The sequence below is a fragment of the Strix aluco genome, chromosome 6 (assembly GCF_031877795.1).
Source record: "Strix aluco isolate bStrAlu1 chromosome 6, bStrAlu1.hap1, whole genome shotgun sequence".
Classification (NCBI taxonomy): domain Eukaryota; kingdom Metazoa; phylum Chordata; class Aves; order Strigiformes; family Strigidae; genus Strix; species Strix aluco.
This window is the reverse complement of record NC_133936.1, coordinates 36194719-36207946: the sequence shown is the minus strand read 5'-3', so window position 1 is coordinate 36207946 and position 13228 is coordinate 36194719. Positions and strand designations below refer to the sequence as shown.

Here is a 13228-nt window from a genome sequence, read left to right as displayed (position 1 = left end):
TTTGTTTTGAATGGTTGCTGCCACTCCTTTCTTTTAGTCTTAAAAATACTCTTTCCAGTTTATTGGTATTTTTTAAAAAAGTTCCAGTTAAACTTTTCTATTACATTATTTTAATCTTCCTGAATTAGAAAATTAAAATTCTATTTTAACCTGTGTTGAGATTCACATTTCTTTCCTTTTCCATTGTTTCCCCTACCAAAGTGCAATATGTAATGGTCTTTAACAGTTTGGAATTCTTCAAGAACTTGCCTTTTTAACAATTTCTGAGAAGCTTAATTGATACTTTCTCAGTGACGGAACTCTGACTCCAAAAGTGAAAGGTGGAGTTGGAGTTTTAATCTGTATATACTTCTTAGTGAAAACTTGTGAAAATATGATCCCTTAAAATAAATTATGCTATACCAGTAATCTCTTTTTCAACTTCAACTAGAAGCTTTTATTGAAGACACAGTATAGCTGCTCTTGTGGCAAGAAGATATAAGAGGTACAGGCTAAATAGCTCATAAATTTTTTTCTTGTTTTTCCCTTTGATTTCAGAAGCTGAACTTGTTAAAAGTTCTTAACATCAACAAATCAGAAGGGCAAAAGCAAAGATTTGCTAGTCACTGCTTAGTTGCACTAATATATTGTTTTGATCCTATTTTATTTTCTTATCAAAACCTATATACTATCATCCATATCTTAAAAATATATGCTGTAAAATGCATGGGTTGGCAGTGAGTGTCACTGTTGGAGGAAATTCAAATACTAGACTCTTTTTCATTTTGTAACTGTGCTAACCCAGCATTCTGTGGTATCATTTTGCTATTTTAGTAATCAGCTGTTTAAAACCATTCTTAAGGTCCTAAATATTATGAGAGAAGGACACAGAAAGGCAAAGCAATCTGCAAAGCTCACTCTCTTCTAGGGAAATACAGCTCCATTGTCTTGGAAAAGAATAAATATGCCTCCAAAGAACATTTTGTGTTTGCAAAAAAAAGAAAAAGAAGTAGCAAAAGTAATTATTTTTGAATTATGTATATCGATGGGTATTTGCCTATACGTGCTTAGGGTGGAATTGGATTCATAATTTCAATTGCTTAATCATAGTAACCTGGTAATAACCGTAATAAATTACTGCTATTAGACACACGGATTGTACTCAGTCATTTCTCTGGAAGGTGGTTGGGACAAATACTGTAGCTGAATTACAGAGGAATATGGGCAGATTTATGTTTGTTAATAGTATTTAGGTATTGTGTTCAGATGAAAAATCTGGTAACAAGCATTAAGTCTCATGGCTCAGCGTGTCAGTTCATTCATTGCCTGCAGTAGTCAAGAAGACAGATTCTACCTTGTTGTCTGACTAGTATAAGTGAGGTTTGTGAGAACCTGCCTGTTTCTGTTACAGTGCAGGATAAAGGAAACAAAGGGTGAGAATTCTTGTATGTCCTATTGTGAAGGTTTTCTTTACACAAAAATAATCTATGAAAAACGAAAGATATAGATAAATATATACCCACAGTGAAGCAAATAAGCTATTTGTTCCCCAAGGCATTAATACCTAGATGTAGCACTGATCTTATGGGATGCTTTCTTCTTCAGGAGACTGTTACTAGGCTGATTGTCACATAAGATCTTTCTTTCCAAAGCAGGAAGAAGGACAGTTCCAAGCTCTCTTCTCTTAGCAAGGAAAACATCCGTTGATGTCAAAGAGTTTTTGATTCAGTAAGGAACAAAAGCTTTCATTTTTACATTCTAGAAATAACTGTATTTTCAATGTGGCACTAAAAAAACAAAGTTGAAATCAGTCTTTCTCTGTTCATCATATTAAATGGAATGGCCACTAGGTCTCTCATGCTTTGATAAACGCTTTGGAAACAGTTCAGTAGAGCCACTTCTAGCATGCATGAATTAATAATGAGAGTGGGGTTTAGGGAAGCAGTTAACTAAACTTGCACTGTTGAGCATTGTTTTGCCATTTAGAAAATAGTTCATCAGTGCCTCTCTTCTAAATCCATTCTATAATATCGGTGGGCAGTAATGTGTGGAGAAATTAATTTCAAAGGGAGAACAGTTTCTTGGCACTGTTACTGCTTTCCTTTTTGGTAGATAAATGGTCAGCTCTGCTGTTATCTAACCTAGTGTGATCCTCTGCTAAGTGCAGCACAGTTGTTCTGGCTGCTTTATGAAGTCCCCGAGTCTATTGACTTCACCATGTGATTTGTCAGCACATTCCTCTTCCCCAGCTCTCCCAACGCCACTGAGTTCTCTGAAATGGCTTGCACCAGTGCTTCCAGATTGTGTGATGACCAAGCATTTGATGTGAAATGCAGATTTTAAAGGAATCTCTCCTCTATAATGGAGAGGGACTGGTGTGATTCAAGGGGGACTAGAAAGGAGTGAAGTCTCAATTCTCAGCACAGTTAATCCTCTTGCAGTGAAAGTGCCCAACCCCTGCCTCCACCCTTTCAATTTTGTCTGTCAAACCCTGAGTCTTCCAAATGTGATTTTCATGTAGTTTTCCCACTGCCCTTAGCAGACTAGTGTATGCTGCCCGGGAGCAAAACCTGAGAAGCTCTCACCCAAGTCAAATTCTCTTAAAAACTAGATGGGACGCTGTGCTGCTGCTGCAGGGGCTCCCTAAAAGCCTTGCAGCACAGTTAGCATGCCATGCACGTCAAGAGGTGTGTGTAGAGGCTGCAGGATTCCTGTCTTTAAGGAGGGCTGTGGCTTTCCATGTGCCTTTGAATTCGGAGCAGTGATCCTTTTTCCCATCTTTTCTCCCACGCAGTGCCAGAATGTTTGGCAAAACCACCACATACTTAGGCTTTTACCTCTTAGAATGTCATACCTCATTCAAGCTAAACTACTTAGGTTTTAATGGACTCTGGATGGCTCAAACTCATAATTCTCAAAAAATAACTGGGCACTTACTTAAACTTTCACGTAAATGCTAAGGCAACCTAGATTAAGAACTTCAGACAGATCTAAAATAACTGTAGTTTTCACCTGGTGTGATAGCACGAATCTCTCTTCACTTTTTACTAGTTATATTAGATGCATGCGGTTGTTAGTGTTGGTTTTATCTAGGCTTTTGGTCCCTTCTTTAGGACTTGCTGTTTTATTTATCTATAAAGCGTCTAGAACTCTTGCTGCTATATGACTAGTAAAATAATATTATGAACTCTGATTTTCATTGTAGAGTTTCATATTTTCTTTGTTGCTTCAGAATGAATAATTAAGTATTACACTGTGAAAAACCATTTAATTTTAAAAGTGAAGGATCATGCAAACCACTAGCCACATCTACATCAGGTATTTAAATGAATACCTATTTTATAGGTTTTCTTTTTTCATATTTTTCTAGTTTATTGGGTGCAAAATGTCTGAAATCTGGTATTTCTCAACTGCTGTGAAATCAAACATCTGCTGAGAGTGGCAGAAGTCCAAAATCAGAGCTTACGGTTCAGAAGGGAATGCTGGTAACAAACTTCCCTGTAATAGCTTGCATGATTTTTTGCATGTCCTTGCTATCAGTGTGAATTTTGCCTCGTATTGATTTTGTTTGGTGTTAAGAGTTCTTTCAAAAGTGCCACCACTCTGTAATTATTACCTGCCTTTAGGAAAAAGGCTTCCAATGTCAATGGAAAACTTTAATACCAGTGTCACAGTGTTTGCAGATCTACATCCGAATGTTGGAAATGCTACTTGCTGACTCACTGTTTTAATTAATGGCTCAAGACTCGTAGAATTCAGGCACCTTTTGGGTACCCTGCTAAGTTACTGATTTCCTTTTGAGCTGAGAGCACCAGTCCATATTTCCTTATCTTTCCCTAACTAGGGGTACCAACAGTTATGGAAACACTTTCCTAGCAGTGTTTTTCCATGCTGGAACCCTGTATAGCATTACATTTTTTGAGGCTGGTAGGCAAGTGGATGACTTCACAAAAAACTCTTAAGGTAAAGCTTTGTACCTAATTATATCATTGGAAAGATTATTAGCTGCTTAATTAAGACCAGCATTTCAAACTTGGCTCCCAAATTAAATAACTTTTTCAGATTTGAACTTGCCCCGCTTGGGGATGGGAAGAAGGGAGGAGGAAACATTTGCAAAGAATACTTAGTTTTACTGGTGCTTGTGTAGTCTATTGTCTGCCTGTAAAATTGCTCTAGAAGCTACAACCTTGTTGCTTGTTTGTGCTAGTACTAGGAATAAAATGAATGGAGGACTGTTTTTGTTGTTGCTGTCATCTTTTTTTAGGAGATTTAATGGGGTTTTTTTACTAGACTTTTCCTTTATGAATTTATCAATATGCTGGTATCCTTGCTGAAGCTAGTTAATGTGTAGGAAATGGGAAAATAAAACACTGACGTTAGCAATGTGAATGCTTATTTTGGAGTTGAAATTTGCACTGTACAGCTGTTCACTGCTGCAGTCAGCACGATGGGACAGGGAGCAGTCCTGCCTTACGTGCCACCTTCCTCTGTGTCTGGGACTTGCAGTCAAGCCCCACGGCCAGTCTGCTCATCTGACCTTCGGCAGTGCACTGACTTGAAATAGAATGCTTATGGTTACCTTTTGGGTTATCAGGCTTTATTCTAACATTCCTAATTCACACTGATTTTTACTTGTGGATAACATCAGCTTTTGATATTATACTCAAAATAGAGATCAGGTTTCAGGTCAAAATATTCTGGGAAATGAGTGGGGTTCTTGGTTCTGGTATTCCAATCACAAGCCACAATTGAAAGGAAGAGCCACTTCAGTGCATAATTGTACTCCTGGGTGCTGCTGAATGGACAAATCATGCTTCCTTAATTAAGGAGTGATAATATCACTCTTCAGTAATTGAGCTGAACATTACTGTCATATAGAATGAAATTTGCTTAAAGAAAAAATATTTCTTCCAGCTTTGCAGTTTTGATCCTGTTACTGTGGTGACTATGGTGAATATCTTTAACAGTTTTCTTGCTTCCGTATATTCAAAAATATTTATTTATTGGTTTAGTGTCAATAAATGTCATAGCTTTTGCTCTTGAACACTTTGAAGTGAACAGGATTTTATTGTTCTTATGTGTAACTAACAAAAAACTTAGTAATTGGTATAACTGCAACTCCCATTAAAGGCAAAGGGAATTGTCTGTGAATATCCAAGGATAGAATTTTGTTTTAACCTATTATTCTGTTACTTAATTCAATAAAGGTCCAGATTTGTGACTTTAATTCATGATAATTAAAACATGAGTAGTCTCATATTAGAAAATACTACTAAATATTGAATGTGTGGAGTATGAAATAGCACTCTGTAACAGAATCTCTTGTGCCATTGGTAGTACAATTTAGTGCTTTGAAACATTTAGATTTTTTTCTTAAATGCTTTAAGTAAGAAAACTTCTAAAAAATGGTTTCTAAACTTCAAATAAAGGGCAGTTTTTTCTAATGTTTGGAACTCCACCTTGAATTATGTAGAACTTTCGAAATGACCATTAAAAAGTGGGAGGGAAGATGTATTTCACAAATAATTAACTCATCATGTCACCATACGAAACCTGCATCAGGAAAAATAAGACAATAGCACTATCTTGTGATGTGAAAATCATTAAAGGAAAATATGCAAATTCATTTCAGGTATGTAAGGAAAGATTGAAGAAGATCTAAACTTCTGAATCAGTTACCACAATCTGACTTGCTTCTGTCGTGTTGTAGAAGGACTAGGGCTTTTTTTCAGTTACAGCTCTGATAATTTTTCTAAAATAATTGCCTTTGTCTCTTTAATGTCTTGATAATTTGTTTTAAAAAAAGCACATAATTCACCAAAAAACATCATGAGAAGCACAATATGTGGTCAGTGCTTTAAACAACAACAGCAGGATGCAGAAAATATTGATCTAAGGCAGAAACAGCAAACAGCCTTAGACCAATAAATATGTTTGGGGGAGGTGTTTGAATTCTTATGGTAAATCAAGTCGGTTAAAATGGGAGGTGTGCCCAAGAGAAGTAACCGGTTCTTTCATGTAAATGTCTGGGAAGTTGAAATACACTGCATTTACCTCCAGCCCCAATAACTACTTCAGACAGATGTCTATCTGCGTAAAAGGAGGATTGTTGATGTTTCCCAGATAGATACTATAATAGTTAAATTAACAATTGAATAACCTATTCAGTGCTTCTTTTATTTTGCTTTTCTGTAGACAAAACATGGATGCACACTCCTGAAGCCTTATCAAAGCATTATATTCCCTATAATGCAAAGGTAAGAAAATATGATGTTATTTTGTCCTCTTACCTTTAGAACTTGGTGCGTTCTATCTTGCTTTTAATTTGAAAACTGCAGAGACATGAATTAACCAAATGAAGTAGTGAAGAAAAACTTAGTAAATATCTTTTGCAGATGAACAGTTTCTATTTCTTTAAATAATGGCCAACTGATTCTTGTTCTGAATTATTTGATGCTTTTCTAGAAAGCACACCAGTGTTCCTCTTCTGCTTGATGCTCTGTTTGCTTTTAATGGATGCTAAATGGATGGAAAATTTGAGTGCAAAGGAATTTAACGTCAGGCTGCATGCTTACAGTACTATAAAAATTAAAATTAATAGCACAAACTTTTGAACAATAGCAAAGGCAATGAGTAGTGATCCTATCTGCTGGATATATTGAAATGTCAAATACTCTGGAAATGTGGTAGAATAATAATGGAATTTTTGCACAGTAAAAGCAGAAGTCAAGGTTCCTTATACTTTCTTATCACAGTTACAATGTAGCTCTGCAGTAGTATTTCAATTAGTCTAGTGACATCTGCTCACAGAAAATGCACCTTCCCAAAATAACAACTTACAAAATGTTTTGCTAAAAGAAGGGAATACGTACTAATCAGCATAACCCAAAGTAAAATGAATAATTGGCTATTAATTGCATAAACTGGGAGGATAATTCAGTAAGATTCCACTGTGGTCTGTTCTGGATAAAGTTTTTGTGTGATTGGTGTTTTTTAATATAAAAATGAAAATTATTTCACAGGCCAGGACTCAGTTTCCTATACTGGTATTCCCTGCTGTTGGGTTCACAACTTTCTTTTGCCTATTATTGCCTCATATACTGAGCAAGTGTTTGTAGTGGAAATTTGAGTCTCGTTCTGCTAGTTGCCAGGTGAACGTGTTTTTATTCTTGTGCTCTCAAACTGAATTTTCAGCCAAAGGGTGTATTACCATTTAACTGTATAGTCTTGCCAGACACCTTGTCTTTTATATTACAGTTTTTGAGAGGAAGGAATGCTTGCTGGGGTGACTGTGCCATCTGTTTAAAGAGCAAGCTGAAGCTTTGAATTCTATTAGTGCACTGAACTATGTCCATTTGTTTGTGGTCTTTACAAGGAAACCTCCCTCATCTTTCATGTCTCAATGTCTTTCTTAAGAGCATATCTCATGAATAGGTGTCAGGACAGCTATGCAGAAAAAATTTTTAGAATAAAGACCACTGTGGTGAGATGGTGATAATCATAGAAACAACATCAACAGCTTCTGGGGGAGAAAAAAGGGATAGGGAATTCCTGTCCAAAGGAAGTCTTCTCAGTCTTATTAGAAAGACTCTTAGTTCAAAAAAGTCTTTCCTTTTATTTAGGTTAATATATGTCCAAGCGTCCTCTCCAGCTCTGTTCCTGTTTAATGTGGGTGCTGACCTCAGAGGGCCTCCTCAACCTCCGTGCTGTTGCCCCTAAGGTCTGTCAGAATACTTGCAGGAAGCTGCAATGTACTGCAGCATATGTGTTTAAAAGAAGTTGTTACTCATGTTTTCATTTGAATCACAGTATAAAATTACTATTTAGAACTGTCAGTTATTTGATTCATTATTCCAAAGCAAGTAAAAAATTGCTCTGCTCTGTAAATGGAGTGTAAAGGGTATGGGATTTTCACATCACTGTTTTATTGAGACCTGGCATAAAATTGCACAGCTTTTATGAGGTTAGCTGGCATATGCAGACATAACATTATTAAATCTAGATGATGTTTCCACCTCAATTCTCAAGTACCATTTTCATTAAGTTTTGCAATATTTTTTAAGAGGGAAGCATATATCTGCTAGTACCTCATTTGGGTTTTGTAATGTTTTGATTTTAAACTAAAATATCCCATTGATTTCATATCTTTTAAGTACACTGTGAAATAATGATTAAAAGCTCAGAAAGCATTCATAAAGCAAGTATTGAAAAAGACTCATTTGTTATTCTTTTTAAAAATGTTCATATTGTGCCCCTTCCAGTTCTATAAGATTCTATTCATATAACTTTTATATTTGTTGGGAGGAAAAGACAACACTTTATCTGATTTATTTCAGAAGGTAATTATGTGAGTGAAGAATGACGTGTTCAGAAAATCAAGTCAATTTGATGGAAAGCAATACCAGAGATGTTCTTTTTCCATGGGCAACTGAGCTGTATTCTTCACATAGTTTTTTGAACACAAATTATCATAGATGAAACATAGTGTTTTCTCTTGTTTGTAAGACACAAAAAGTGTTTGTCTGACACTAATCTTCTGAGATGATCAGAAAAAGGAGAGCTTACTAAGAACAACTGGAAAAGATGGGTTTTTGTTTGTTTACTTGATTCTTAAGACATCTTTAAGAATTAAAGCTTGTTGATAAAATGCAGTTCGTGAGATGACTGTTACCTTATTAAAAAAAATCCTAGCAAAGTTAACTGGAAATTAAAAGAACGCTGCGATATAGACAACTGGCCTTTTTTCTACAAATTGGAGAGGACTTTTTAATAGAGAATTAGTAATGTCTTGCATCTCTTAGGGCATACACCCTCAGGATGATTTCACAGAATCATCTCAGTTGGAAAAGACCTTGAAGATCATCCAGTCCAACCATTAACTCAACATTGACAGTTCCCAACTACACCATATCCCTCAGCGCTATGTTGACTCTACTCTTAAACACTTCCAGGGATGGGGACTCCACCACCTCCCTGGGCAGCCCATTCCAACGCCAAACAACCCGTTCTGTAAAGAAATGCTTCCTAATATCCAGTCTAAACCTTCCCCGGCCTCTTGTCCTATTGCTTATTACTTGGTTAAAGAGACTCATCCCCAGCTCTCTGCAACCTCCTTTCAGGTAGCTATAGAGGGCGATGAGGTCTCCCCTCAGCCTCCTCTTCTCCAGACTAAACACCCCCAGTTCCCTCAGCCGCTCCTCGCACGACATGTGCTCCAGACCCTTCACCAGCTTCGTTGCCCTTCTCTGGACACGCTCGAGTCATTCAATGTCCTTTTTGTAGTGAGGGGCCCAAAACTGAACACAGTAATCGAGGTGCGGCCTCACCAGTGCCGAGTACAGGGGTAGGATCCCTTCCCTGTCCCTGCTGGCCACGCTATTTCTGATACAAGCCAGGATGCCATTGGCCTTCTTGGCCACCTGGGCACACTGCTGGCTCATGTTCAGCCGGCTGTCAATCAACACCCCCAGGTCCCTCTCTGACTGGCAGCTCTCCAGCCACTCCTCCCCAAGCCTGTAGCGCTGCTGGGGGTTGTTGTGGCCCAAGTGCAGCACCCGGCATTTGGCCTTACTGAAGCTCATACAGTTGGCCTTAGCCCATCGCTCCAGCCTGTCCAGATCCCTCTGCAGAGCCTCCCTACCCTCGAGCAGATCAACACTCCCACCCAACTTGGTGTCATCTGCAAACTTACTGAGGGTGCACTCGATCCCCTCATCTAGATCATCAATAAAGATGTTAAACAGAATTATTATTTATGGCAATAATCCTCTTTGCAAGAAAGTGCAAGCAGAGTTGTTTCTTCTAGAAGTAAAATCCAGGAGCCATGAGTATCATAAGAATGCCCTTAACTATAAAAGCATCTTGATCCTCTCTCTCCTTTTCACCATGCCCAGTCCTCATGGTACTTGCTATTTTGAAGTTTGCTGTTGTTGTTTTTTTCTTAATGTCATTGTTTTGGGTTTTGCTGTGAGTTTTGGTTTGGTTTTTTGTTTTTGTTTTTTTTTGTCTGATCTTGCTGATGTCCCCAGTCTTGGTCTTGCTGAAAGCACTGATAATAAGACTTCACACATTTCAATATGCTCTTGAGGTGAAATTTTGCCATCAGTTTGTGATCCTATATTTTTCTTGAATATATCCCTCCAGATGAAAGCATATTGGTCTTTTTTTTTTTTTTTTTTTCCCAAAAAAGATCAGTTAGAATCTTGATAGTATATTATCAAATACAGGGATACAGGACTCATTTAGACGTAGTAGCATGGCAATTTTTGTGTTACTGGGGTATAAAATGCTAAAGCAACCCAAAATTTCTTTTTTGTGTTACCTTTTTTCTTTAACATTCCATAACTAAGAACAGATGTTTGTGTTATTTTCCATACTGTAGGGAAAAAAGTTCTCTTTTACTCTTAAGTTGATTCTAGGCCAGATTCCTTTGTCCAAAACAGACATGATCAAAGTGTGACTTTATAATGGAATCTGACTGCAACCTTAAAAATGGACTGATTGTTGTCATCATATAACTGATACTACCCTGAGGGGTGTCTTTCTGCAACTAAAACTTTGCTGCTGACCAAAACAGCAATGTTGACAATGTCTCTCTGTATTAAGTTTATATATATTTCCCTATATAGTCACTTGGCTATTTTTTGACTTATAAATTATCAAATTTTGGCATGCAAATCTTTCCATTTTGCAGATTAGAGGTTCTGCTTTGCAAGCCTGTGGTTCGCTGGCTACTAGTATACTATGGAGTCAGTAGCTTTGACCTTACTCTAGGCTGAAGAGGTGCTATTGTACGTAGTAACATGATGGCATGTTAAACCTTTGGGAGTTTATTTTGCCAAGAGATGTGATGGCTTCCTAGTGGGTACTGTCCTAATGTTTACTTCAGGCTTATTTTAAAACTTTGTATATTGTCGTGCACATATTTGTGATTCTTGATTAAGTTTAAATTTGAAACTTTGAAGATAAATGAGCAAAGCTTTCCGAAAAAAGACTGTTAAACACCTCTTACTTCATATTATTGTGAGGTTTTGATGACAATTAATTGTGAATTGTTGTGCAGTTTAATGCATTATCTTTCTTCTCTATTATTATATCTATATATATATTGGACCTGTATTACAACTGTAGGAAAGGCAAAAAATACCCCAAAGGCGTTAGTAATAAATGCCCTGCAAAAAGTTCTTGCTTGGGAATACCTAGTAGTATTAATCTTCACTGTAGTACAATAAACAGAGTTTAGTTAGTTTTCCAACTTGATGCAATTTCTTATTCCTTTAACTTTTTTATCATTGAGGAATGGCAGATAATATTTTTCTGGAGCAGGCATTTTGGACAATAATTTTAGGTCAAAAATACCATGCTGCTTCGAATTGATGTAACTACCATAGCAGGGTTCTAGGTGTAATTGTGTCCTTTGAATATCTGCATATCACTATCATTAGTGTACAGTATTATCAAAGCTACATTTTTATGAAATAAACTGCACTTCTACTACAAATTTCTGTTTCTCTTTTCCATCCAGTCAGCATGCTAAAGAACGATCATGGTTTCATGTCAGTAAAAATAATTGATGAAAGAATGTGAAAGGGAAAATTGTATATAGATTTTTCCAAGTTAATAGAGATACAAGGCATGCTATTAAAAAGTATACTTAAATTTATGTGGTGAAGTTAGATACAGCAAGATATTCCAAACAGAGTACAAAAATGTTGAAAATTAGAAACTAATGAAATAAAAGGGCATTACAAGAAATAAATCATTTTACTACATTTAATTTATTATAATTAGAATTAATAACTTAATTCCAATTAACTTTCATTACAGTATCAAAATGTCTTGGATGTAATCCTAATTAATTTTGTGTTTAAGCACAAGAAAAGTGAGTATTATGAAAATATCCAAATGAAATATGAAAGCAGAAAATTATAATTTTACAAGGAAATGCAAATATGAACTTCTTAGCTATTTCTGATACATTACAGTCATTAAACTTGGGACTTATTCTACCAAAGATGAATGATCATGTAAATAAAACATAAAATATTTAGAGTCTGCAAGGGGTACTGTCAGCAGACTTTTTTGCTTCAGGGAAATGAACCTACCTATTCCATCTTGCTTACAAGATTACATACTTAAAATGATAGAAGGTAGGAGAGGATAGCATTATATCCATAAATATCCTACAAAATAAATGACTGTGATGCAGAAGGATTGTATCTAAACTTTCAACAGCAACAAACATCATCTCATATAAGTACCTGAAAGAGGGGAGCTGCATTTTAACTGTTCGGCATCAAGTAGTTGCAGTTGTTATCATTTGTCTCTGTGAAAACTGGTGAATATTTCAGTTTAATCTGAAACATTTGGTAGTTCCTCAGAAAGCTCTGTGGGGTACCGAGTGCTTTTGAAAAGCTGTGGGTCTGTCCTGCCTGAGGCTGCACAGCCAGTTTGTAAAGGGGCAAGAATTAAGTGTGCACCTCCTGAGTCTTGGTCCAGTCTTTTGAGCACAAACTCACCCCTCCCGTTCAGTCAATAGTGTATCACTGTACAGTAATGGAAGTTGAATAGTATTTGCAGACAATTGTATATCTCATCTGCATATGAATGCACACAAGTTCAAGACTGGATGAATACATGTTGCATATGCTTGAGTAGCCCACAATGCCCTCTACATGTCAGCATGTCAAGATCGTTTTGCAAGAATTAGCAGGCACGTGACTTGGGGTGTCTGTGTGTATCTGCACCTAGACTTTTGTCTTTCATGTCCATTTCCTATTGCTTATCTGAAAGTTTTGAAAAATGTGACTTGTTTGTAATTGAAGTACTGGAATCTTTTATGACCGTACACTGGCTGAGAAGTTTAAAAAAATTTGCGGAATAGCAACAGCATATTTTTGACACATGTACGGTCTCTTTCCAGGTGTCTGTAGCCCACTGTCAGTTAAAATGTAAAATACCCAGCTGCACAACTTCAGGTTCTACAGATCACAGTTACTCTCTACAAGATGATCTGCTTCAAGAAAGGAATGAAGTTTAGGAGCAATTGCAGTTTTTCTTTCTTAAGGTCCATCTGTGTGTAGCTTGCACAGAGAGCTTTAAGTTTGGCTGAGGCTCCCAGTGTCATACATATATGCAAAAAGGTCTGTCTTTTTGAGGCATATACATGGGACAGAATGCTTAGATCCAAGTAATTAAAATTTGGCAAGGTGATAAACACTTGCAGAGCAGAGGGGTAGGAGTGGAAAGA

General features: G+C 36.7%; 1 protein-coding gene across 5 annotated transcripts in view; it reads left to right on the top strand.

Moving 5' to 3' along the window:
* GULP1 (GULP PTB domain containing engulfment adaptor 1) overlaps positions 1 to 13228 on the top strand; it is a 165259-nt gene that overhangs the window by 88544 nt on the left and 63487 nt on the right. For 4 of the 5 annotated variants that reach the window (XM_074829643.1, XM_074829639.1, XM_074829642.1 and 1 more), the window contains one exon: positions 6175 to 6236. In XM_074829643.1, the coding sequence (XP_074685744.1) occupies positions 6175 to 6236 (62 nt within the window). Of the gene's footprint in view, positions 1 to 6174; positions 6237 to 7601; positions 7700 to 13228 lie in introns of all 5 variants that reach the window. The other variant, XM_074829641.1, reaches the window with a different exon arrangement.